At 39.4% G+C, this 27,339-nt stretch overlaps 1 protein-coding gene across 2 annotated transcripts in view; it reads right to left on the bottom strand.

Annotated features, from left to right (window-relative positions):
- CDC5L (cell division cycle 5 like) overlaps positions 1 to 27,339 on the bottom strand; it is a 49,937-nt gene extending 22,598 nt beyond the window's left edge. For both annotated transcript variants that reach the window (XM_042986478.1, XM_007085119.3), the window contains exons 1-11: positions 27,174 to 27,339; positions 24,749 to 24,852; positions 23,105 to 23,266; positions 22,372 to 22,499; positions 20,906 to 21,005; positions 12,995 to 13,213; positions 11,465 to 11,609; positions 9,671 to 9,859; positions 4,995 to 5,143; positions 2,808 to 2,970; positions 400 to 564 (exon numbers count right to left, since the gene is read on the bottom strand). In XM_042986478.1, the coding sequence (XP_042842412.1) occupies positions 400 to 564; positions 2,808 to 2,970; positions 4,995 to 5,143; positions 9,671 to 9,859; positions 11,465 to 11,609; positions 12,995 to 13,213; positions 20,906 to 21,005; positions 22,372 to 22,499; positions 23,105 to 23,266; positions 24,749 to 24,852; positions 27,174 to 27,218 (1,569 nt within the window). In that variant the 5' untranslated portion in view covers positions 27,219 to 27,339. The remainder of the gene's footprint in view (positions 1 to 399; positions 565 to 2,807; positions 2,971 to 4,994; positions 5,144 to 9,670; positions 9,860 to 11,464; positions 11,610 to 12,994; positions 13,214 to 20,905; positions 21,006 to 22,371; positions 22,500 to 23,104; positions 23,267 to 24,748; positions 24,853 to 27,173) is intronic.

Below are 27,339 nucleotides of genomic sequence, written 5' to 3'. Positions count from 1 at the left end.
TTCATGAGACTGAATCCTAATTTGGGCTCTGTGCACTCAACATGCACTTGTTTTTAAGACTGATCAATAACACCTTTTCTTGGCTAGAGTGAAAAGCAATGTCTACAAGAACATTTATGTGTATTTTAAAGAAGCATAATAAATTTGACAGGAGGTATTTAAATTATGTACATACACATATACATACACACGTTTTAAGACTGCCTATCAAGATATTCTTGTATATTATTAATTACATGAGTACATATTATTAACTATGTTAAGCAATTTAGGGTAATTTCTTTTTTCAGATATTGAAAAAACTTTTAAATATGGACACATTTAATGACCATTCTTCATTCTTTCAGCCTACTGACACGGTCAGCGACTTCACACTTCTTTTCTAGCACAATTACCCACCTGCTTTCGTGCATCCACATCAGCAGCATCTTCAATGTAAGTATCATCTATTTCACGGTCTTCCAGCTCCTTCTCAGCATTTTCTGGCAGAACAATCTCAAAGTCATTCTTAGGGGCAGGGAGGCCCAACAATCCTAAACGGAGATGCTCACGAGATTCTCTTTCCTGTAGAAAAAAAATTGACCTTCTCAATTCATACATCTTAAGTATTCAACCTCCATTCTTAAGAGTTTCTAAAAAATAATTAGCCTAATTTTAATTCTAGAAAAATAATCCCTAATTTCAGAGCTGAGACAAGTTTGTTTGATTTCTATCTCAGTTTCTTCTCTAAATTAAGATCAAAAACTCTGATTTGTGATCCGTAAAGTTACTCTCAGATATTCTAATAGAAGGTTTGGGAATTATCTCTGCAGGGCAGAAAAAAATCCTTTAGAATTTCCATTTAAGGAATACATTTCTGACCATGAAATTTAATAGCAAATGAAAGAACAAATTCAAAAGTCAATTTGTTCTTGGACTAATAAAATCTAATCTGAAAAGATGCCTGAGTTTTTGTGTGTGTTTATTTTTAATAGAAATTACCAAATCATGGGGGGCCTGGTTGGCTCAGTCAACAGAGCATGCAATGCTCGATCTTGGGGTTTTGAGTTCAAACCCCACATTGAGGGTAAAATTTACTTAAAAACAAATTAATTAACTAAAAAAAAGAAAAAGAAAGGAAGAAATGACTAGATCATATGATGACCAAAGAAAACAGTCCACACTTCCCAAAAGAAACTGCCTGGTACCCAAAGTTTTCCCCAGTACATCCTTGGCTTACCTTTTATTCCCCATAGCTCCATTACACGTATGGTAGGTGTGGGGCCCAACCAGATGACCTGCTATGTCCAAAATACACTCCATGCTTACTCATTTTGTGGCCTCTGAGACAGCCCCCACCTCTCCTTCTGAGCATACCTCAACGAAGGTTTTCCTAGTACCCACCCAACAAATGTGATTATTTCTGTCTTCGGCCCCCCCAAGCATGTTGGTCTTACACAGAAAGCTTATTTTGTTCTTACATTACAATTATTTGGGGACTTGGTTTAGCACTGTCAATCTCTCCAGAGTATAAACTTCCTTAAGACAAAGGACACCTTTACTCAACTTTAGATCCTCTGAAGTCTCCAAATCAGCGCTCTGCACACATTAAATTCATTTGTTTAGCTATTATGTAGCCATTCACAGTTGACATTACTTGATATCAAGGTGGGCATTAAAAAAATTCTAAACTCGGGATGCCTGGGTGGCTCAGTCAGTTAAGCGTCCCAACTTCAGCTCAGGTCATGATCTCATGGTTCCTGAGTTCAAGCCGGCGTCAGGCTCTGTGCAGACAGCTCAGAGCCTGGAGCTTACTCTGGATTCTGTGTCTCCCTCTCTCTCTCTCTCTCTCTCTCTCTCAAAAATAAACAGTAAAAAAAACACTTTTTTTAATAAAAAATTCTAAAATAACCAAATCTATACACTAGGTTAGAATCTGTAAACTAAAAACAGGTATCACTGGAACTCATTAAAAAAAAAAAAAAAAATCTCACAATGCTTTTCTGTGGCATCATATAAGACCCAAGAGTGACGTAAGAAAAGCAATAACGTGGGCAGAAACAAAACTGTGGCTTTTATGATTAGCTGTCTGTATCAGCTTGCAAAAATACAAAAGAAAACTTCACTAAGATAAGCAATAAACATCAACTTAATTTGGCTTTGAGATCTAGATAGCTCTTCTAAAAGTCTAGAGCAAACAAGAATCAAGGCTCAAAATCTAATTTATAAGGCATTCCAAACTCAAAATTTGTTTTACAGAAGTTAAAGAAAAAAAAGAGTGCCATTCAAGAAAGTAAACTATTAATTAGTAAATGATAAAAAATAAAATTATATGACATACAAGGAAAACTACTATCAGCACAATCAGTATTCACAAACACATTAAAAATTAGTCAGCTTAGGGGCACCTGAGTGGCCCAGTCAGTTGAGCGTCCGACTTCAGCTCAGGTCATGATCTTATGGTTCGTGGGTTCGAGCCCCGCGTCAGGCTCTGTGCTGATAGCTCAGAGCCCGGAGCCTACTTTGGATTCGGTATCTCCCTCTCTCTCTGCCCCTCCCTTACTCACATACTCGCTCTGTCAAAAAGAAATATTTTTTTTAAATGTTTTAAATTAAAAAAAAAAAAAAAAGAGTAAGTAGGCTTAGGAGACCAAAAGGTTCCCCTTCTCAAGTTCTATAAATCATTTTCCTTTTCTGGAATCCATAGGTGTACAGTTATCTTAAAGTATATGTAATATGCACCAACAAGGGAAAATATTTTAATACAACGTCCATGAGATAGAAGAGTTTAAAAAAAAAAAAGAGTATTAAAGGGATTTGACATGTACCATCTGCTTCACATAAGAGGGATCACTGTAGTCTGCCATTCCATCCTCGGGATTAATGTTTAATTTGTCTCGAAGAGGAGTTCTACCCGGGGTGGAGTTAATAACTGGTTTGGGAGTTGTCCCACTGCGGGGAGTCAACCCTTCAGATCCATGAGAAGGAGTCCTAGAAAGACAGAAATTCCAATTAATAAAAGTGCCAATTTTATCTGGATTGTGCTTCCAAATATTTTTCACATAAATTATTTTACAAAGAAAGCATAAAAGAAAGAAACTAAGATTGCAGAATATCTGTCTTCCTACCTGGTTTTAAGTGAGATCTCTACGTTGGAGTACAGGTTTAGTTCAACTAGCTTAGTATTTACACACAGTATTTTTATTTTAATGACTTCAAGTAAAGTTATTACATTTGACATTTTCTTGCCTTGCTAAACCAGGCCCACCAAACATTATTTCAACCTTTCTTGATGCATTGTGGGGTGGCTAAGAACATACCATGGGCAGAGGGCAGCCATAATGCTCAAAGACCCCTACGAAATTGTTTATAAGTTCACAATAGTGTCTTCATCTTATCATTTGCCCTCACCACCAGTAGCTGCTGGCTAGAACACCACTATCATAGGTATGCATCCACTTCAGTGGTTCCTCCTTTACGTTCTGTTTGGAAACTTAGTTAACATGTCTACATATGAACAGTTCTGAGTGAGGGCCGAGACTCTCTTAGCAATAAATAAAATCCACAGACTTTGCAACTGATATCTTAGTTGTTCAAAGCCTGTTTTTGTTTGTTTGGCTGGTTGGGTGCTTACTTCCTATACCTTAGCTCTGTTCCAGACAAGTGATCTGCCAGGCAGATGTTCCCAAAGGTGAGATGAGGTGTTATCAAAAGACATGGTCCCTGCCCCCAAGGAGCTTACAATCTAGTTGAGAGACAAGACATACACAGGGAAAGAAGGATTAGGCTCTCTTACAAGCCCTGCAAAAGTGTTAAGTTGTATATTAGGATCTGGCTGCCAATGCTTCTTGATCCTGCTGTCAGGCACAGTTGTAACAGTTTGAGACACTCCCATACTAAATAATCAGTACGAGGATATATCCTAACACTGAAAATTAAAAACGAACCTAAAAGATTTCCAAACTTAAAAGCTCAAATTTCATTTTAATATGACCTGCTTCTACAAGGTTTTTATCTAAAAAATTCCTCTTAAAAAACAGTAACTTAAAAAAAATCGTAAACAAAGACTGAACTCTGGACTCTAGTTAATGATAAGCACAAGAAAGTGTTAGAAGTGAAATGGACTGAAACCTGCAACTTATTTTGAAAAGCACCAAATAATTAGATGGATTGACAGATGGATGGATATGTGAAAAGCAAATACGGTAAAATGTTAACAACTGTAGAATCTAGATAGTGAAATATGGATGTTTGCTTTCCCATTCTTTTAACCTCTCTGAATGTTAGAAATTTTCAAAATAAAATGTTGGGATATGGGGCATCTGGGTGGCTTAATCGGTTAAGCATCTGACTCTTGTTTTCAGTTCAGGTCATGATCTCAGTCATGAGATCAAGCCCCACAAAAAGCATGGAGCCTGCTTAAGATTCTCTCTCCCTCTCTCTCTCTGCCCCTCTCCCACTTGCTATCTCTTTCACTTTCTTTCTCAAAAAAAAAAAATGTTGGGAGAAAAGCAATAGTAACACAGATAAAGGACTACAATTTTTATAAAATTCAATGAATGATCAAACGAACAATGGACTGATTTGTTCTTTTAAATCGGATAAAATGGGGGTGGTTCAGTTGGTTAAGCGTCTGACTTCGGCTCAGGTCACAATCCTGCAGTTCATGAATTCGAGCCGCATGTTGGGCTTTGTGCTGACAGCTCAGAGCCTGGAGCCTGTTTCAGATTCTTTTTTTTTTAATTAAAAAAAAACAATTTTAAAGCCAATAAATCAGATAAAATGTATTCAGAAAAAAGGTGATAGCATCAGAAACTCTGAAAAAAGAAGACAGTTCCATACAGTAATAACCAATTCCTGGGTATTATTATGTTATTTACTACCATGAGTGAGAAGAAATCAAAAAGCCATGTTAAATACTTATTTCCATTCTCTGTCAACATTACTAAAACAAACATGTTGTCCAAATCCTTTAAGTTTTTCTAAAACAATAAAGATGTATTCATTTACAATACCTGAATGGGGTAGAAAGAACTGTGTTTGGAGTCTGTACAACCTGCCGCTGTGGAGTCACACCTGAGAAGTCGCTCTCATGCAAAGGGGTATTAAGTCCACCTTTCAATGGGGTGTCCACATTGGTCAGGGCCATGAGGTTCTGAGCTTCCTGATAAACAAGAAGGTAAAGAAGTGTGTTTTAACAGTTCAGCCAGAATAGCCGAATCCTCTCTTCTGGTCCTACTATATAAACCTCAAAGGAGACAGAATTCTTATACATTTTCTTAATGAACACCAACAGATAAAATGAACTCGCCATGACAGAATTCAATACTTCCATTCCTCTGTCAACCTAACACAGCAGATCAGAAGTTTTGGAATAAAGTTTTAAATATCAAAAAATGTTTTAAAATGAAAGTATCATGACTCAAAAGCTTCTATTACCTGTGCCAAATCTCTTTACAATCATAAAAAACTAAAAATGGAAATTTCCCAATGTGAACTTAGGCTAAATGTCAGAATACCCAGATTTTAGTCTGGCTTTATCACGAACTCTCTCCAGTGTTCACTAGCCCCTCTGACTCTCAGTTTCCTCTACTGGGAAGTTAAGATACCTCCAACTGGCCAGTCCAATCCACTTCCTGAGAAAACTCATGAAGGCAAATTCCTTTCAGAAGCCTTGTCCTCTTTAGGCAGGCCTGCCAATGTTCCGAAGTCTTTAGTCCCTCTGCCACAACCCTGCAGCACTTACTACTATCACTGCACCCACAATCTCCTAATCCCCAACTCCGGGCCTGTGAAAGACTACATCTTCCAAGATAATGACAGCCATATCTCTCATCTTATGTGCTCTTCTTAGAATCCAACCTTGATACTCCTCCCATCATGAAGTGGAGGTCTATGTCCCCTCCTTTTGAGTCCAGGTGGCCTTGTGAATTACCTGTAACTAACAGAACGCAGGAAAAATGACACAGCCTGACTTCCAAGGCAGGGTGAGCAAACATACAGCTTCCTACCACACTCTTTACGACACCCCTAATGGAGCCTTGAGACACCATGAGAGAAGTTTAACTGTCCTGAGGCCACAGGCTGAAAGAAAGCACAAGCTTTGGAGAGGCCACATGCAGATGCATTCCCCATTCTCAGGTGAGGACCCAACCCACAGCCAGCATCAACCACCAGTCATGGAAAGAAGATGATTCAAGTCCCTATGTGTCAAGACACCCCCCAGTGCTGAGTCTTCTTAGCTGAGGCCCTTGACATCATGGAGCAGAGACAAGCCATTCTTCCTGTGCCCGGTCCGAATTCCTGACCAAGAGAGACCATTAGCATCAATGACATGTTTTAAGCCAGTAAGTTTTGGGGCAAAATGAAGATAACCAGGGGCACGTGGATGGCTCAGTTGGTTGAGTGTCCCCTGACTTCAGCTCAGGTCATGATCCTAGGGTCATGGGATTGAGCCCCACATTAGGCTCTGTGCTGAGCATGGAGCCTGTTTAAGATTCTCCCTCTTTCTCTCCCTCTGCCACTCTCCCCCGCCCACTTGTGCACACACTCTCTCTAAAAAAAAATAAATAAAAATTTAAAAAATAAATGAAGATAACCAGAATAAGGCTTATTCCATTACCCATTATTCTGTTCTTAGTTCATGGAAAGAACCTTGAATTTCACACTACCAAAGTCCTGTGTGTGTTCTTTTTGCTAGTCCAAATACAAAACACTTTCCCCAACTAGGCTCCTAAAAGTCTGGCCAGCTTTACACCTTTGGGCAGAAAATTGGAAGCTACTTTTCTCAAGAATCTGACTAACCCAAAAGATGTAGAATACTGACATCAAGAATTTGCCAAAGAAACCCAGCAGACAGTTCAGCCTACAGGGAAGCCTGGAGTTGAGGAGCCTTACCCACACCTAGAGAGCTTCTAGTCTACTTTTAACTGCCCTGCCCTTAACCCCTAGATACAGGCAAAGAGCCAAAGATCAAAAGATATTTGAGGAAACATCCAATATGAAAAACAGAGAACAAAAGAAACTTAAATACTATACAGGGAAAAGAAAACATAAAAATAAAACAAAACCATCATTAATAGCTTCAGAGAAATAAGACAAAATATTCACTAAATGAAATATTTAAGAACTGAATACATTTTTTTAAAGAGCTCTTAGAAATTAAAAATGTGATTGTAGAAATTTAAAAACCGAAAAAAGATAAAATTCACAGAAAATCTCCTAGCAAGAAGTCAAAAGGTCAATTAAAACAGAAAACCAGAGAGGAATAAATAAGAAAATTCTTATTTTATTTCATAAGAGAAATAGACCAATGAAAGGGAGGAAACAAAATTTTCAAAATAACATCCCAGAACTGAAGGCCAGGAATCTCCAGAATGAAAAGATCACTAAGTACCTAGCGAGTGATTGAAAACAGACCCACACCAAGAACTATGCATGTGAAAAAGAGATCATATTAGCTTCTAGAGAAAGGAAAAAACGGATTTGCTAAATGGCAGAGATCTCAATAGCTATAATAGAAGCCAGAAGACACTGGAGCACTGCCTTCAAAACTGTAAACAAAAACCATTTCAATCTGGGAGCACCTGGCTGGCTCAGCCAGTGGAGCATGCAACTCTTAATCTCAGGGTCATGAGTTCAAGCTGCACATTGGGTGTAGAGTTTAAAAGACCAAAAAAAAAAAAAAAAAAAAGATTTCAATCTTGAGTTCTATACCCAGTTATACTATAGTTAGACCAATAATTCACAGCTATGCAAGGTCTTAAAAATTCCATCTGCCATGAACCCTTCTCCTCAGAAAGTTATTGAAGGAACTTCCATAACTTCAGTAACCTTTCACTAACAGACATAAACCAAAAAAACCAAAGACATGGGAGCCAGGAAAGAGGTGATCCAAGAGACTTTCTAGGGTGCCAGTAACAGGAAATCAAGAGAACAAGCTGTAAACAAGATCTAATCGTCCAGGGGTATTTGGGTGGCTCAGCTAGTTAAGCACCGACTTCAGCTCAGGTCATGATCTCATGGTTTGTGGGTTTAAGCCCCAAGTCAGGCTTTGTGCTGACAGCTGGGAGCCTGAAACCTGCTGTGAATTCTGTGTCCTCCTCTCTCTCTGTTCCTCCCCCATTCATGCTCTGTCCCCGTCTCTCTCAAAAAAAAACATAGGGGCACCTGAGTGGCTCTGCTGGTTAAGCGTCCAACTCTTGGTTTCGGCTTAGGTCATCATCTCATAGTCTGTGAGTTCGAGCCCTGCATCAGGCTCTGCAATGATAGCACAGAGCCTGCCTGGGATTCTTTCCCTCTCTCTCTGCCCCTCTTCTGCTCTGTCTCTCAAAATAAATAAACTTAAAAAAATAAATAAATAAATAAGTGGGGCGCCTGGGTGGCTCAATTGGTTGAGTGTCCAACTTCGGCTCAGGTCATGATCTCACGGTCCGTGGGTTCGAGCCCCGCGTGGGGCTCCGTGCCAACAGCTCAGAGCCTAGAGCCTGCTTCAGATTCTGGGTCTCCCTCTCTCTCTACCCCTCCTCTGCTCACGCTCTGTCTCAAAAATAAACATTAAAAAAAATTTTTTTAAAAAGAAAAAATAAGTAAAAATAAAAATTAAAACATTAAAATAAAAAAGATAAAATAAGAGTAATCGTCCAGAATAGAACACTCAGAAATTCTGAGACTTTTTCAAGAAGCTGAGAATATCTAAAATTTGATCAGATTACAAGAGATTTACATAGACAGTGTCAATCTAGAGTTGAATTTGTGCTAAGTCATCAAAAAATTTAGCATCTGAATAAAACAAGTATTAACTCAAAAAAAAAAAAACATAATCATAAGTAATCATAAGGCGCTTTGTGGGCTCAGCAATGAATATAGCTTGCACAGTCATTAAGTAAACCATGAATACAGAACTAATCAAAATTATGATATAACCATAATGGAAAATGAGGGAATAGAAAGAGTGTGCGTGCATGATAGAGGAAGAGGGTGGGAGAGCCAAATGTTCAAATCCCCAGGTGGAGAAGTGGCTAAAACTGAAAATAAAATCAACAAGTAACAAGTGTCCAAGCAAGAAGATGGTAAAAACAGAGTTGTAATTGGTGCCTCTAGAGAGCAAGCAATGAGGAGCACAACTATTTTTCTTACTAAGTTTTAATAGGAACCATGTGACTCCCAATAAAGACCTTAAAATTGTACTTCTGACTATTAGAGAAGAGGAAATGAGACGTAAGGACGTTCAATAGTGTTTTGTTAGGTGTGGCTATTCTCTGGCATACAAACCCCCTACAGAGCTGTATACCCCATGTGTTTAGGAGAGAGAGGGAAACAGTACTGATGGCAGCCTGTGCCAAGCTAAGCACAGAAATGCAAGGAAATTTTAAAAGCTACTGACTACATACACCTGACTTCTTTCTAGGACTGCTAGGCAATGTGAAATTTTAAAATGCTTTGCTTTACTAATAGGTACTAAAGATTTCGAAGGGCTAGCTTCAAAAAAACAAAACAAAACAAACAAACCTATGAATAAATGTGGAAATGAAATCACCTCATTATTGAATCTGCTAATTTAGGTTCCTAATAACAAAATCTCTAGGATCTAGTTTACCCCTTTTAAAAGAAACAAACCAAATCACTTACTATGCTCCTTCACTTTCAAGGACAAGAAGTGAAAGGCTCACTCTACTATCCGACAGCTTACCTGCAGAATTCTGTCCTGGGAAGCCGGTGTACGAGGTGTTCTAAGAGCGATGCTGTTGTTGGTGACATTGTACTCAGACAAAAGCGTACTGGAGGCAGAGTTTGTTATGCCAGATTCCTCAGCAGTCTGACGTGCGATTTCACTTGCTTGGCCTACTTTTACAACCTCCTGGAGTTCTGCATCTGAAATCTGAAAATCATCATACAGCAACATTTAACCAAAGAACAATACAGCCTAAAACTTCCATATTCCAGAAAGATGAATCACTGAAGCTGTGTGATGAGTACACAGGGGTTTGCTGTACTCCTTTCTTCACTATTGTGGGTTTGAAAAATTCTACAAAAAAGTTTTTAAGTCTTCCCCATATAATGTGGGGATAAATTCCATATATGATATACTATCAAGCGGCAAAGTCTTGTATTTCTATAATGAAATGCTTTCAAACCAACTAACACATCAATAAACCAAGAACATAAAATAATCACGTTTGTATACAACCATCAAAGGAGGGGGGCCTAAAAACCAATTAAAACATCAAAGTCCACTGAGCCATAAGATCCCTGAGAAAATCAAAAAGCGTTATCTTAGTAATTTTACAAAAATAAGTATCCTAGGGGCATCTGGGTGGCTCAGTCGGTAAAGTGTCTGACTTCAGCTCCAGGTCATAATCTCACAATTTGTGGGTTCGAGCCCCACGTCGGGCTCTGTACTGACAGCTCAGTCAGCTGTTCTCGCTCTCAAAAACAAATAAACATAAAAAAATAATAAATTTTTAAAAAGCAAGTATCCCAAAGAGAACTAAGAAAAAAAAATTACAGGCAAAATCTCAATTTAAGAAATATCACTACTTTAGGGCGCCTGGGTGGCTCAGTTAAGCATTCGACTCTTGATTTCGGCTCAGGTCATGATCTCACAGTTCGTGGGTTTGAGCCCCGTGCTGGGCTCCACACTGCGGAGCCTGCTTGAGATTCTCTCCCTCTCTGCCCCTTCCCCATTCAGCCACATGAGCACTTTCTCTCTCTCTCAAAAGAAATAAACTTAAAAAAAAAAAAAAAAAAAGGGAGTATCAGTACTTGGATGGCAGCATCTGACAAAATTATGTCATGTTTATGCCCAAGAATTTTGTGTTGACCTAAGTGCATCATTTGGATAAAGAAAGAAGCTCTTCTGGCCTCCTAAGTCCATCCTTCTGCTCCATTAAACCAAACAGTTCAATTCTACAGAGCTGTACTATTCAAAATAAACCAAGAACTTTTTCAAAATTCCCATGGTTCTGACCAACTATAATTAAGTCAAAGGAAGAGAAGGCTGTTCCTTGATAAGCTGAATGGTAAGCTGAATGGTAAGCTGAATGAGGGTATGTTTCTCTCTTCACATCTACCACATTGATTTTCACAGCTGTTGTCTCAAAAAGAGAAGTATGGCACAACAAAACATTCCCTATAAGAAAGCAGCCTAAAGTCCACACAGCCAAATACCACCTGTATCCTAATCGGCTACAATAAGAGGCCAGGAGCCCTAACCTGCTCACAAATTGCTAAAAGCTGACAATTACTTACTAAACCATCACAGGGGCAATTTAAGGCCAGATATAATAATTTATACAGAGAAGTTGTTACTTATCATAGTAAATCACAAGGACTTATCCTTATGTGGCTCACCTATTACACTGTAAATTTCTTAAGGGCACCCAACACCTAGCGAAAGCCTGGCATGTAGACCCTTCAAACATGTGCTAAATAAATTATAAGCATATGAGTTCACACAATAAAAAAACTGTTTTTATTAGATTACCTGAGGGGCAGGGAGTACTAGTTTGCTTCTTTTTTTAGTAAATTCAGAAACACCACTAGTCTGAAGAATAGCTGATGGCAAATCAGATTCTTTTTTCCTTTTTAAATGCTGTTTGTCTTTTTTTCTGTCTCTTCCTTCTTTTTCCCTACCATGAATCAAAGCAGAGAGAGATTTTAAAAGTTACACATAGACAATAACAGTAAAAGCCATATAAATACTCATACACTTCGAACAAAATAATCCCATTCCTAAAAAAATTACTGATAAAAAGACAAAATCCAAATACATTAAGCTGTGCCCTACACCATTACTCACCCACTATACTCAAGAGGAATGCAGGCTGAGAATAGTGATAGAATTATTAAGAAGATATAGTACTAAGTAACTTACATATTAAATATTAAGCCTACATAAAGACTATGATGATAAACAAAATTTTATATATAATTTCAACAAGAAAATTAAACTATTCCTATATCATGATTACATTCTTACAAAAGTATGTGCGTGCACTTACGAAAATGATGGAGACAAGCATACAAAAAAACGGAAAACAGTAATACAAAGGGGATGGGATTAAAACACTGAATTTTTAAATTTCCCTTTAAAACTGTTCTTCAATTGTTCATTATGATTCTTTTAATTCACTTGTTTTTTTAAAGGATATTTCAGTCCTGACAAATGGTTAAAGTCTAATGCCAGGCTCAAGGCCACCTCTGAAAGCTCCAAGAATGCCTCCTCCCAGTCTGGGTGTCAGCCTCTTCCCCATCCAGCCTGTTCCTTCCAGACGAGCCGCTCCCACTTCCACCTCTTTATTCAAACAGCCTACCTCATACAAGGTCTTAATTTGAGAAACAAATACAATGGAGTACATCCAAGAAAATCCTGTTTCATGGTGCCTGACACCTGTCATTTAGTCCCAATTCATGTCAACAGAGTGGAAGGTCAGTAGGGGAGTAGAAAACTAAAACTCTCTGACAACCATAAAAAGTTCTCCCCACAAAATTCAAATGGAAGAAATAGAGAAAACTCTAAAAATCCCTAGAAATAGGCAAAATCCTCTGCACCTTTAGACAAACATTTTATAAATACACTTACGTATCCCCATTAGATAAAAAGACTTAGGTATGCATCGGTAACTTTAATTTCATTCAAAGAAAACAAGATAAAATTTTCACTAGAATAGACAAAAAACCAGACCAGATTTTGACAGATTCCTCAGTCCATTAGTAAAATAACTAACTTGTTCACAAATGCACATCAACGTTAAGACTGTGACTCAGTGAGTAAAGACTACACTAAGAGCCAAGTGCTGACGTGTCAGGAGATGCAAACAGCCTTCTATGCCAAAGACACGACCACAAGGGTCACTGGTTTTCTCAGAAACGTGAATCCAGTAAATAAATAAAAATATTATGTAGGTCACATTGTCCTAAATAATAAAAATCTGGCTCTGACAAGGATAGCGCATGGCCCTCCATAAAATTCCTACTATACTTTTCCATTTTCAAAATCAGAAAGGCAACTTACGATCTTAGTTCCCCATCAAGATCTTGTTGTCTTAATTTTCTGAAATCTGCATCAAGAGCCTGGTAGTTTTCCTCAGAAGTATCATAGAAACCAAGAGCAGGCTTTTTTTCAAATGGGATTTCAGCATTATAATCAACTCCCCTCTTCTTTTTTCTCTTCTTCTGAATTTCTATGCCAGCTGCTCTAAGTTCTCTTCTCTTCTGGAGGGCTGCAAGACGCCTGAAGAAAAACAAAACAAGATCACCCTGAAAATCACATACCATGGGGAAGGGACAGATCATCTAACAGAGTTAAAAAAACTACTTGGATATTTGGGGAAGAAATATTTATTTAAATTTTTTCTTAATGTTTTTATTTATTTTTGAGACAGAGAGAGACAGAGCATGAGCGGGGAGGGCAGACAGAGAGGGAGACACAGAATCTGAAGCAGGCTCCAGGCTCTGAGCTGTCAGCACAGAGCCCAACGCAGGGCTCAAACTCACGGATCATGACCTGAGCTGAAGTAGGACACTTAACCGACTGAGCCACCCAGGCACTCCAAGAAATATTTATTTAAATCCTCACCTCACAACCATTCACCAAAATAAATTCTCCTCTTGATTTAAAGATACGCACACACAAGCAAAAAGAAAAACCAGAAGGAACTATATAAGTATGCATCTTATCTGTGGTTGGGAATTACTCACTTAATATAAATTAAATAAAAGGCAAAGGTAAATACCCAACAGCAACAGCTTTGAATTTTAAATTTTATATCTCTGTAGATTCATTTTTTTTAATCATAAAAGTTAAACAACAGGAAAAAACATTTGCAATTTATATTGGGAACGGTTAGATATAAACAATCTATTCAGGTTTTTTTGTTTAATATATTCCAAGGGGGGGTGGGGGAGGAAACAGAAGAAAACAAATAGTTCTCTAAGGAAAAATATGCAAATAGCCAAAATGATAAAAGGTATACTTAGCTAATAATCACAAATTAAATCAAGTACCATTTCTGCAGATCTAATTACTAGTGTTCAGTTTTTTGTTTCAATGGCAAGTACACAAAAAGTGGACAGTCACCCTCAGTGGTAATGGAAAACAAATGGGTGTAGTTTCCCCAAAGAGAATTTGGAAATACACATTAAAACCCTGAAGTTTCTCACATGTTTTAACCCAATAATTTCATTCCTCAGCCTTTAGCCTAAAGAAGTAAGTAACATAAACAAGGCCTTGGCTGCAAGACTTCAAGCAGCATTCATAAATAAGCTAATAACTGGACACAATCTAGACATCCAACAAGAAATGAAGAAAATGTATAGCATAGTTATAAGCTAGAATATTAGACAGCCATCTATATAACGTTTAAAAAACGTGTAAATCTACTTTGCCAGGGAAAGATGCTCAAGACATACTGGTGTGTAAAACACGTTACAAAGTTTACACGTTACAGAGCAACATGTAAAAATTACATGCATATATCTATCAGTGAATATACGCTTGTAAGATGTGAAGGATGTCCAACAAAATATGAACAATAATCACTGGAGGTTAGAATTTCATTTAATCTTTACTTTTTTGTATTTTCCCATGATGCTATAATTCTAATGATATAATGACGAGAAAAGTTATTTATAATATTAAAAGGGGAAATCAGCATATAAGAACACTTTCCAGCATGAGGCTCTGCAGACCTACACCCCCAGTAAAACTGACAAAAATTAGAAAAAAAAAAAAAAGTTTAAGTCTCTGGAAAGGATCCAAAGGAGATATAGCACATGATGAAACATTTATTCAAGAAAACCTGAGGAGTGCCTGGGTGGCTCAGTCAATTAAACATCCGACTTTGGCTCAGGTCATTATCTCACAGTTCAGGAGTTTGAGCACCACGTCGGGCTCTCTGCTGTCAGTGCAAAGCCCACTTTAGATCCTCTGTCCCCCTCTCTCTGGCCCTCCCCTGCTTGCGCTTTTCTCTCTCTCAAAAATAGACATTTAAAAATTTTTTCTTTTAAAAATTTTTAATGTTTATTCATTTTTGAGACAGAGGGAGACAGAGCACAAGTGGGGGAGGGGCAGAGAGAGAGGGAGACACAATCCGAAACAGGCTCCAGGCTCTGAGTTGTCAGCACAGAGCCCAATGCAGGGCTCGTACCCACAAATGTGAGATCATGACCTGAGCCGAAGTCGGACGCTCAACCGACTGAGCCACCCAGGCGTCCCTTATTTTTTTTCTTAATGTTTACTTTATTTTTGAGAGAGAGCATGAGTGAGGAAGAGCAGAGAGAGAAACACACACACAGAATCTGAAGCAGGCTCCAGGTTCTGAGCTGTCAGCACAGAGCCCTACTGGGGGCTCAAACTCACAAACCAAGATCATGACCTAAGCCCAGGTCAGATGCTTAACCAACTGAGCCACCCAGGTGCCCCCCAAAAAATATTTTAATTAAGAAAAAAAAAAAAGAGAAAGAAAGAAAATTTGAAAGACAAGGCACCTGGGTGGCTCATCAGTTAAGCATCCAGCTTTTGATTCTGGCTCATGTCATGATCTCAGTTTGTGAGATCAAGCCCCGTGTCAGGCTCTGAGCTGACAGGTCAGAGCCTGCTTGGGATTTTCCTCTCTCCCTATCCAACCCCTCAAAATAAATAAATAAACTTAAAAAAAAAAGGGGGGGGGGGGGAAGAAAATCTGAAAGAGGGCTTCAACTACCCCCATTGTGGTATCAGTCTGTACTTTTTAAATTTTTATTTATTTTTTTAATTTACATCCAAGTTAGCATATAGTGCAACAATGATTTCAGGAGTAGATTCCTTAATGCCCCTTACCCATTTAGCCCACCCCCCTCCCACAACCCCACAGTCTGTACTTTCTAATTAAGTTCTTCTTTCCCGCTTATCCCCTCAAGCAATAAGGACTGCCCCAAGCCAGCAAGACCCAGCAGGTAATGAACTCCAAGACCTTGAGTGCCAGACTTTTCCTGCCCACCTGCACATACCCACTGACCTTTGTCCCACTTTCCTTACATAAACCAGGAAGTATTTTTGTCACTTTGGAGACAGTCTTTGAAACGCTATCCAAGTCTTCCCGGCGTTGGCCTCACTGAAATAAATTTCTGTCTTGTTCCACCACCACTCGTCCCTCTGCCTTTGCATTTTGTCAATGGGGAGTGGCCAAATCTGGTGTGTTTGGGACCCCCCAGAGCAAGGTACTCTTGCACCCCTGCACCCCAGCTACAAATCTACTAAAATTCATTAAAGAAAAGTGAAAGTCTATAGTATCTGAATTAAGACCCACTTCCTCATCTCCTACCCCTGTCCGCACTGGGAGATATAAACTCTACTCCACACTAGTGCAGCCAAAACCACAGGGTTCTCTCTCCCCTCCAGTTCCCAACAGGAAGGCTTTCATTACAAGAGGGGCAGAACATCAGCAATTTTCATCCTGCCTCCAGATACCTGTTGCAGAGGTTAAATTCCAACAAGAGTGCCCCAGAACGAGGGCCACTTCTTTCTTGTGCCCAGACAGAGGCTCTATCTTGGACACAATGCTGCTAAGAATGCTGGGGCTCCAGGAGTCCTTGCCCTAGCTTGCGGGATGAGGCTTCCACACTAGGAGAAGCAAGCAGAGGAGACCTAGGGCTGCTGCCCACACGGAGCACTCAGCTCCTGAAATGGAGATGTCATTCAGAGAGACAAACACACCACAGCCCAAGGGTAGAAGAGAGAATGCCAAATCTCCCCCCAAAAAAATTGACTTCGTTTGCAACAGAGTATGGAGAAAACGTTCAAGCCTAAAAGCACTCTCAAAAACAGTGGAACTTGTGGTAAGAGGTAACTGGGAAGAAACTGGTAGATTCACTGAAGAAAGAGACTAAACTGTTGGCCCACTAGTTTGCCAGAAAAAAATGGGAGGAGACTTCCTGGGGTCAGAGCAAATACCAAGCACTGATCTGAGAAACTATGCCTTCAACTGGGTGTTGTAAGTGACAAATGAATCACTGAATTTTACTCCTGAAACCAATATTGCACTGTATGTTAACTAAAATTTAAATTTAAAAAAGGAGGAGGAGGAGGAGGGAGGAGGAGGAGGGAGGAGGAGGAGGGAGGAGGAGGAGGGAGGAGGAGGAGGAGGAGGGAGGGGGAGGGGGGGAGGAGGGGGAGGGGGAGGAGGGGGAGGGGGAGGGGGAGGAGGAGGGGGAGGGGGAGGAGGAGGGGGAGGGGGAGGAGGAGGAGGAGGAGGAGGAGGAGGAGGAGAAACAACCATCCTTTCAAAGGAGCCCAAATTTAATTGGATAGGTTTGTGGAATACTTTATGTCCCAAGACATTGTTGAAAACAATACACCAATCAGCTGACAATTAGTAGAGCTTAAAATGTGGGTGTAGCTAGGGAAAAAGATGCCAAAAATGTGGTCAAAACCACACCATCCCAGGTGACTGTGGGCATACCCAAGACTGCACCCCCCATGAGGTGCAACATCAGAGGCTTTGCATTCTGAGGGGACCACTAGGGGAAAAGAGACTTCACTAACATAACCCACACACAAGCAAATAACAATAAAAAGTCTGGATGGAGAGAACAGAGCACCCAGAATTGCTACAATGTATGATCTAAAGTGTCCAGTTCCCACAAAAAAAATTTGAGACCTGTGAAGAAACAGGAAAGCAAGACCCACATGGGAGAAAAAAAGCTGGCAACAGAAACTGCCAGTGAGAGCAACTAGATGTCAGATGTAGCAGACAGACTTCAATGGACCCATTATAAATATTTCCAAAAAACAAAAAGAAACCATGATTAAAGCAGCAAAGGAAAGTATGATGAAAATATTGCATCAAATAGAGAAAATCACTTAAAGATAGAAATAACTTAAAAGAACCTAGAGAGAGATGGTAAAGATTAGGCAATCCAGAAAAAAAAAAAAGTAAGAACAGAGCCTCACAGAAATGCAGGGCATCATTAGGTGCACCAAAAGGAGAGAGAAAAAGAGTAAAATATTCAAAGAAAAAATGGCTGAAAATTCTCCCAAATTTACCGAACCTACATATCCAGAATGCTCAACGAACTACAAGTCAGATAAAGAAATCTGCACGCAGGGGGTGCCTGGGTGGCTCAGTCGGTTAAGTGTCCGACTTCAGCCCAGGTCGTGATCTCACGGTCCGTGAGTTCAAGCCCCGCATCAGGCTCTGTGCTGACAGCTCAGAGCCTGGAGCCTGTTTCAGATTCTGTCTCCCTCTCTCTGACCCTCCCCCGTTCATGCTCTGTCTCTCTCTCTCTCAAAAATAAATAAACGTTAAAAAAAAAAATTAAAAAAAAAAAAGAAATCTGCACACAGAAACATCATGCTAAAAATGTTCAAAGCCAAGGGAACTCCAGTAAGATTAACAGCTAACATCTCATCAAAACAACATGTAACAATACCCCATTTTATACAAATATTACTGTGTGTATATGTACACATAAATGTACCTCTGTATTGAAAGAAAGGCTTGCAAAGACACACATTTCAAAAATAAAGTTATTTCATTCTTTTAATGTTTATTTATTTGGATAGAAAGAGAGCTGGGGAGGGACAGAGAGAGAGGAGAGAGAGAATCCCAAGCAGCCTCTGTGCTGTTAGCACAGAACCAGACATGGGGCTCAATCCCATTAACCGTGAGATCATGATCTGAGCCGAAACCAGGAGTCAGACACTTAACCGACTGAGCCACCCAGGCGCACCAATAATTTCATTCTTTAAATAAAGGAAATAAAGACTTCAAATGACATCAGAAATGCTTTCACTAAGTGAATATAACCAAGCTAATAGCATCATATCAACCTCAAAAAGAAAATAGTGCAATACCGGAGGAAAAACGTATTACATTTATAATCAATAAAAAGCTTTAATGGGAATGCAAGCTGGTGCAGCCACTCTGGAAAACAGTATGGAGGTTCCTCAAAAAATTAAAACCTACAACCCAGCAACTGCACTACTAGGTATTTATCCAAGGGATACAGGTGTGCTGTTTCGAAGGGACACATGCACCTCAATGTTTATAGTAGCACTATTGACAATAGCCAAAGTATGGAAAGAGCCCAAATCTCCATCGACAAATGAATGCATAAAGAAAATACAGTATATGTATACAATGGAGTATTACTCAGCAATCAAAAAGAATGAAATCTTGCCATTTGCAACTACATGGATGGAACTGGAGGGTATGATGCTAAGTGAAATTAGTCAGTCAGAGAAAGACAAATATCATATGACTTCACTCATATGAGGACTTTAAGAGACAAAACAGATGAACATAAGGGAAGGGAAACAAAAATAATATAAAAACAGGGAGGGGGACAAAACAGAAGAGACTCATAAATACGGAGAACAAACTGAGGTTTACGGGAGGGGTGGTGGGAAGGGGGATAGGCTACATGGGTCTGGGGCACTAAGGAATCTACTCCTGAAATCATTGTTGCACTAGATGCTAACTGATTTGGATGTAAATTTTAAAAAATTAAAAATAAAATTAAAAAAAAAAAAAAAAAGCTTTAAAACACATCTGTAATTTAGCATTAAAGAAATAGTCCTGCAATATATTTTACATACAGACCAATCTGGTCTATTACAAGATATATGTACAAGTTAAGACACACAGATTCTATAAGAAAATCTACAAGATAGACCAGAGAAAATTTAAATCTGTAAAACAGTGTTTAAAGCAAGCAATGCCACTTATACTTAGAGAAGCATCCTTAGCCATCCATGGTTAAAAGGCTCAAAATTATTTGGTCTCCAAACAATGGATTAAAATGGAAAAGTGAATTTTTTTCAACCCTACTCACATTATTTAACCCTAAATAGTGTACAAAATACAGAAATGACTGAAACTGGGCAGAAAATTGAGTATCTCCTCTTGGTTTCTGTTTATTGTTCCAGGCCATTCATACTTCCATTAAGTAACTATTCTGGACTAGTGGCTGGCCAGCTTAGCTATGCCAAGAAGCATCCTCAGGTATGAAAGAATCCTCCACCCCAAGATTTGGCACTTCAAAGTCACTACTGGGGAAACCATCAACATAATGCTAGTCATCAGGTCAGGAAGGACTTCCCAGTGTGGGGACCAAAAACGGCAGCTGTGTAGGCTAGGAAGGTCACCCCAGTACCCAAATTCCAAAAGCTAATAAGCTCTTAGACAATTCAGATTTTCCCTTTAACCATTTCATGGTTTCTGGGCCATAGGAAATGAGCTCAATCATAGATCTAACCAAAAGGAAAAAGGAAGGGGAAAGTGGAGAAAACCTTGAGCAGACAGCAATGATACCACTCACTTTTTAAACAAAAATTTCTAGAAGGGCCTAAAATTTGGTTCAAGGCTCATTAACTCCCTCTACATTCAGCCAAGTTACTTATTTCACAGCCAATACCTGCACAATACTAATCAAGGAGAGTAAGTAAAAATCACATAGCCTTGTATATCCTCTAGCCATATGACTCCAAGATGCCTACAACAAATGAAGCTCTCCTATGTTAACAGAACAAATCCAACATAATCAAGCGATCACCCGGGCGTCACTTCTGCCAACATCTTTTACTTCTTACAACATCTCTTCAAAGACGTATTTTTTTTCTGTATCTATTCTATGATAGTTAGGGAGAAAAAAATAAGATTTTTCCAAAGTATAAGGGTGTCTGGCTGGCTCAGAAGAGAAAGTATGCAACTCTTGATCTCAGGGTTATGAATTCAAGCCCCATGCAAGGTGTACAGATTACTAAAAAAATAAACTTAAAGAAAAAAAAAAAAAAATTTTCCAAAGTATAAAGGAACTAAAGAGTATTAGCAAAACTGGAATCAGACAATTCTAATTATTACCCAACAGAGTTGACAGATCACAGTTTTATGGGGTCTAAGGATGCACAAACTAATTGTTCAACTACGGATGAAAACAACTATACCTTGCTTCTTCCAACTGTTTCTCTCTTGCTTTCCTCTTGGCTTTCTTTCCCTGAGTATTTGCCAAGCGGGCTCTAGCTTCAGAAAGCATCTCAAGTTCATCTGCAAAAATAGAGAAGAAAAACTAAGTTCTTCAACAGAAGTATGGTATGTGAGAGATATACTGTAGTACTTGAGAAAAACCATAAATATAATCATTACATGGTGTTGTATGGGGTTTGAAGTCAGAGAAACCAAAGTTAAAAACCAGGCCCACCACTTGCTAGCTCTGTGACCCTGGATAACTTATTTACCCTCCCTGAGCATGTTGCATCATCTATAAAAAGGGAATAACAAGTCTTATTTCACAGGAATGTTGAGAAGAGCTAAATAAAATATAATAGGTAAAGCATCCAAAAGTATTCATTAAATAGTAGCTATAATTACCATATCTCTCATTATCATCAACTAACTGGCACAGCACCAATCATAACAAACTACTGTAAAAACTACTATTTAATTATAAGGAAACAGATACTCTATTAAACAAACCTTTTTTTCCTCAGAAAAGGTTTTTTTCTCCCCTCCAATACATTTCCATGGCTCCCAAAATAGAATAAATTTCATTACTGATGCCTTACAGCAATTCCTGTATAAGGTTGTTGAGTGGAATCACAATTTTTTTTTTTTTTTTTTTAAACAAGATAACTTTTTAAAAAACTCAGATCCCAAGATTACCCACTCCATGCTGCAGCTTACTGACTCAGATCTCCTGGGGAGACCCTGGTACTTGTATTTTTAGAAGGTCACCACATAACAATGATGCAGGTAAGAACCACTACTTTTAAACTTTTAAATTTTAAAATTTCAACAAACATTCACTGAACACTTCACAACATCTCTGTTGAGGTAAGATAGCTATCATTATTCTCTATCTAGCAGGAAAGAGAATGAAATCTCAGAAGGATTATGATCTTGCCTAAGATCAATAGCTAATAAGTGGCAGGCAGGAGTCTAAATCCAGTTCCTCTGATTCCTGATTCAGTGTCTGAAGAAGGCATCGTGAGTCTGCCTCCTAGTACCGCACTGCTGCCTTACCACAAAGATTAAATTACCTGCCTGAAGTCAAACTAGTTAACAGGACTGAACTCCAAATCCTGTCGTGGTGCCTCTCTCCACAGAATGGGAAGGAGAAAACAGAACTCTCAAGGGCTTACAACTAGCCTTTAGGGAATCTGTCCAGTAGTATTACGCTGCTTAATTTATTATATGAAATGAAAAATCGAAAAATAAAGAGACACTGTCCAGAAAGAACAATTACTCTATAATAGAAGACTGGACACAATTAGAAAGAGAGAATAACAACTGCAGACAGAACTGGGGTTCTAAAAAGTCGGAGGAGCTTAGAAAGAAAACTCAAAGAGTTAAAAAGAGGCCGGAGGACTCTATGGTTACCAAAGAAATAAAGTCCTCAGAAGCACGCACTCACCCTCATCCATATCAATCGGATCAGGCCGTGCTGGTTTTGTTTCTGGATTTGGATCTATTTCCCCAGGTTTAAGTTTTCGTGGATCATCTGTCGTTTCCTCTTCATTGTCTCTTTGTGCAGCTTTATCCCTAGAAAAAAGCCCATAAAAGTTAGTCACACTATCACACCATTCAGTCTTAAGAAATACCAGGTTTCCTAGCACTGGCACTCTTTTCTTTCCAAAACCCAACAGATGGACATTCACAAAATAAAGTGATTCTACTTTAGAGATGGTATTCAAATTCTAATTTCAATGAGTGTTCCATTCACTATGAAACAGAATCCAAGGAGCTCCTTAACCACAAATGCAATAAAGTCATACAAAAAAAAAAAAACAAAAAAACAAAACTTTACATGAAGAACCAAGATGTTCTGGTTCACTCTTAGCAATGTAATTACGGGTGTAACTATGGGTGATGATTAGCTTTTTTACCATTATTTCCCTAATTTTCTAAAAAAATAGAATATGTATGATTATATAATATTTTTAAGTTACTCTTTTAAAAAGCATGTAACAAGTATGTAATATTATCAATAACATGAGACTTAAGAGTATATAATCCGATAGCTTTAGCTCCTTTGGCTTTACTCAGATCTGTAACTGAATGTTTAAACACAGAAAATGCTAAACGCTTATTCAGCCTCATTCAGGAGATATACATACATTTTAATACTGATTTGGAAATTCACTTACAAAAGAAATTCATAGTGTTCCAAGCACTGGGCAGCTGTTCGTCCAATGATTGGCGCAATGGTCCTCCACTGAGTTGGCATCAACTTAGCCAAGTGCAATAGTTTTTCCTCTTCTTCTCGGGACCATTCTGTTTTCTTAATGCTTGGATCTAGCCACTCATACCTATTAAAATGATACCATTTGATACATTCATTAGTCACTCGGCATGAATATCCTATTTACACATTAGATATACTAACTTCTAGTGTCTGAAAAACACAAGCTAACTCTCACCCTTCAATTACAAAAGCTGTTCTTTTTAACACTATTTGGTTAACTTTACCCCATTTACTATTCCCTATCTCACTGACTTCTGTTTTTTTTTAATTATGCAAGACTAGTAATGCCTGAAAAAGGTACCCTAACTGAAACATGATCATATGCTTTCTTTCTCTACTACCAATTGTTTTCATTTATTTTACACATTATTAGAGGTTTTGAAATTACCTGAAATAAGACAGTACCACCTCACATTTTTAGTGTTTCTAGTTTTCATAGTACTTTCTCACACTTTTTTTAAATTTTATTTATTTAAGTAATCTCTACACCCAACACGGGGTTCAAACTCCCAACCCCAAGATCATGAGTCACATGCTCTTCCGCCTGAGCCAGCCAGGTGCCCCTCTCCTACTTTGATTCAATTCTCACAATACCTTGGCTTACTTTAAGTATCTGACTTATACTCACTAAATGCTTCCCAATATCATATGATTTTGGAGTTTTTTAATTTAAGTAAAACTACTATGCCATCCTCTGTCTTTCCTACTGCCCAACCCAACCCACCTTTCCCATCCAGTCTACTTAGCTGCAATTAAGATACAAGCCTTACTAAATATTGGGGCAGGAGCTTAGCTCCACTAAGACAAGCAGAAATCAAAACTTCTTCAGGCTGAGGACAATCTTCCTCTTTGGGATCCAATCTCTACATTCTGATCCTTTCTCCCACCCAGGTGCCTAGGAAATGAAGTCACTCTTGTACAATCCAAAATATGATCTTAGTACCACATGGGTCAAGGCTGGGGCCAGATCACTCATGCCAAGAGCTTAATGTGTCCACTACCCTGTGACTTCAAAGGAGACACCACAGGTGCAGTGTTAAGTTATATTTGGGGATAGCAAATACACAATATTTCAACCGTGTTGATGAGGAAAACTCACTACTGTGAGCTAGCCTAGAAAATTAACCATTATTTATCATTAATTTCTTTGAGAAAGTGAGTTCTAAATCAACTTACAAATTTTTGGAACACAATCCACTTACAAGCTGGGGTCCATCAGTACGAAAAGTAAATTTATTTTATGCTTAACAAAACACTCTCAAGCACGTTAACTCATCTGTACCTCGTATCTCCATCAGTTAGTAAGGATTATTATCCCCAATTGGGAGAAAACAGAGACAGGAAAGAGGGTATAAAAAAAATGCCTTGCCTAAGATCACACAGGAAGCAAGTGACAGCTAAGGCTTAAATCTAAATTCCCATCTCCCACTCCATACTTTCTGTTGTATCACACTGCCTGCTTTCTTTGGCAAGGTTCAAAGAACTGACATTTTCCTCATCATAATTAAGGTCGCTTTCTGTTTTCTACTCATTAAGTGGTACATACCATCTGGCTTTGCACTGCTTTGCTGATTTTCTATGCAGCAGTGAGGCAATCCTAGACCACTGGTTTTTTCCATATTTCATTACTGCTGCTTTCAGAATTTCATCCTAAAAAAATTGTCAAGGAAAAACAATATATTCAATCACAAAATTCCAAGTGAGAACAGACAAAATTTCTCCCTAGGATTGATAGGGAGAAAAGTCATAAACACACACACACACACACACACACACACACACAGACCAAGGTCTGGAAAAAAATACAAAAATTTCATTTACTATAACAAACAACAAGCCAGAATTGGCAAAATGCAAAATATTAAGAAGAAATCCCTCCGAAGGACATCCTACCCTCCCTAATACACAACCTCCCCATCCTAATAAATTGGGAGTACAGCCCAATCTGAGAAACACTACCTGGCAGTGATTAACAAAAAGTACTCTCCAACGTTTGGCTGTCATTCTCAAAAGGATACAGCTCCATCATTTATTCATTTACTCAAAAAACATTTCCTATTTCCTGTACCAGGTCTTCCATGCTTAAGAAAAGAGAATCAAATAGGTCTCATCCAGCCCTCAAGAAGCAAAGCAAGACTCTGGGAATCCATTCTCCACTCCAGTTTACAAATGTCATTTTCTCTCCAGTCCCATAACCCCTGCCCTGACCCAAAAATCCACAGGTATAACTCAAGAATGAAGTATTTTTCCCCTACTACACCAGTCAGCTCTTCTTCTAGCCTTTAGTTATTGTTTCACCAGGGCACCCATTCTGATTTGGAATTCACTACTCCCAGGGGAGTCCAGAAAGCTAAGCCATAGACAGACGCCAAGGATAACAGAGCGACAGACGAACGCACTTGGGGCATCTTACTTTTAGGCTTTTTTCCACATTGAACTTGTGATACATGCCTCATATATGAGCCACTCCACCCATCCCACCCCCTACCTCAACATCAGAGATTTAAAAAGGCTGCAGGGCTTTGGCCACTACACAGGAATCCTGCTGTTACTTGATTTTGTACATCTGTCTCTCCCCCAGAAGTCATCTCTTCTCCAATTTAGACAGCCTGGTTCCCTCTGTACAAACTGTGAGACAAGGTCGTCACTGATTTTACGTGTCACTTTGTTACAATACGCATCTTGAAGTAAAAACAAATAGCAACTGTCCACCCTACTAGATTCATTCTGCAAACATTTGCCAAAAAAAATTATTTCATGGTGGTTACCGTCCGAGGTTCTAGGGATTCCAAGACCTGGTTCTCTTGCAGTGCTGTCTGCTGGGGAAAAGCAATGTCAACTAGCACTTACTGAAAGACTACTATGTGCCAGACTCTATTCTGGCACATAGAATAGATTCTATTCTAAATGTTGATTCATTTAATCTATAAAAGAAGATTACTGTTACTATTATCATCCCCATTAGAAAACTGAGGCTCTGAAAGGTTAAGAAACTTATCAGCATCACACAGAAGAATATGATGCTTGCAAAAAGATAAAACATGCTGTATCGGATGGATGAAAGATGTACCATGGGGCCACTTATTTTTACAGGGTGATAGGGCAAAAATTCAAGAGTTTCTGAACTGGGTTTTGAAGGATGGTCAGAAAGATGTCGAGCAGTAGGGCATTCTGAGAGGGCACAAGAAGTAAAAAGACACAACATAAAAAGGTAAGATGTGCTCCTGAAACTGACAAATTCAGTGCACTATGAACACAAAATGCATCAAAATCTTATTTGTATTTTACTCTTTCTCTACTGCCCTTTAGCTAGCCATTGGCATTATCCATTGCGTTTCTGAAGCAAAGAGACTACTGCAGGTAGTTTGTCCTATCTGGTTTCTATCCTGGCTGAGGCGGAGGGACAGGAAGAGACAGGCCTTGGGATCCGTCGTGAGGACAAACAAGTTATGCCTTGATAAGAGATAACAAGAGGGATACGGGCATACACGGGAACTGAACTTGGCACTCAAGCTGCTTCCCCTCCGCAAGGAAGTCAATGAAGGAACAAAGTTGTGGCCACAGCACTGCTCTATATTTTATCAGAGAAGCACAATGCCCAGGCTGAGGGACGGGGGTGTGCCAGATAACCAACTCTCCCAGAAGTCCTATCCCGCCCCTTCTACACAGTGAGTTCCTTCCTCCATGGCAGGGGCGCGTCCTCAATTCAACAAATATTCACTTAGGGCCTAACAAGTGCCTGGCACGTCAAGTGATTAAATCACGGTCCCTGTCCTTGAGGTGCTCTGATGACTCAAGGCCGGACATCAAGTTAAGACCTCGAGGGTCCGCCCCGCGCTGCACCCCACCCCCAGCACCGCGCCCACGTAGACCCCGCAGGGTATCCTCCTCGCCTCCCCGACCTCCGCGCGCGTGCGCACAGGCCGCCGGAGGGGGCGGAGGGCAGCGGACGGCGGGAAAGGGGGACTTACCTCGGTATTCCTCCACACGCCCCCCTTGATCATAATTCGAGGCATCTTGGCTGCGGGGTGTCTCGGCAAGCGGCCGAGAGGAGCTTCACAGAAGTAGTAACGGCCCTACGGCCACGGGACCTGAAGCCGACACTTCCTCCAAGCGCGACCTTCTGGCTTGAAGAGA

Source organism: Panthera tigris, chromosome B2 (assembly GCF_018350195.1).
Source record: "Panthera tigris isolate Pti1 chromosome B2, P.tigris_Pti1_mat1.1, whole genome shotgun sequence".
Lineage (NCBI taxonomy): Eukaryota > Metazoa > Chordata > Mammalia > Carnivora > Felidae > Panthera > Panthera tigris.
Note: the sequence above shows the minus strand (reverse complement) of the source record. Positions and strands in the feature narration are given on the sequence as shown.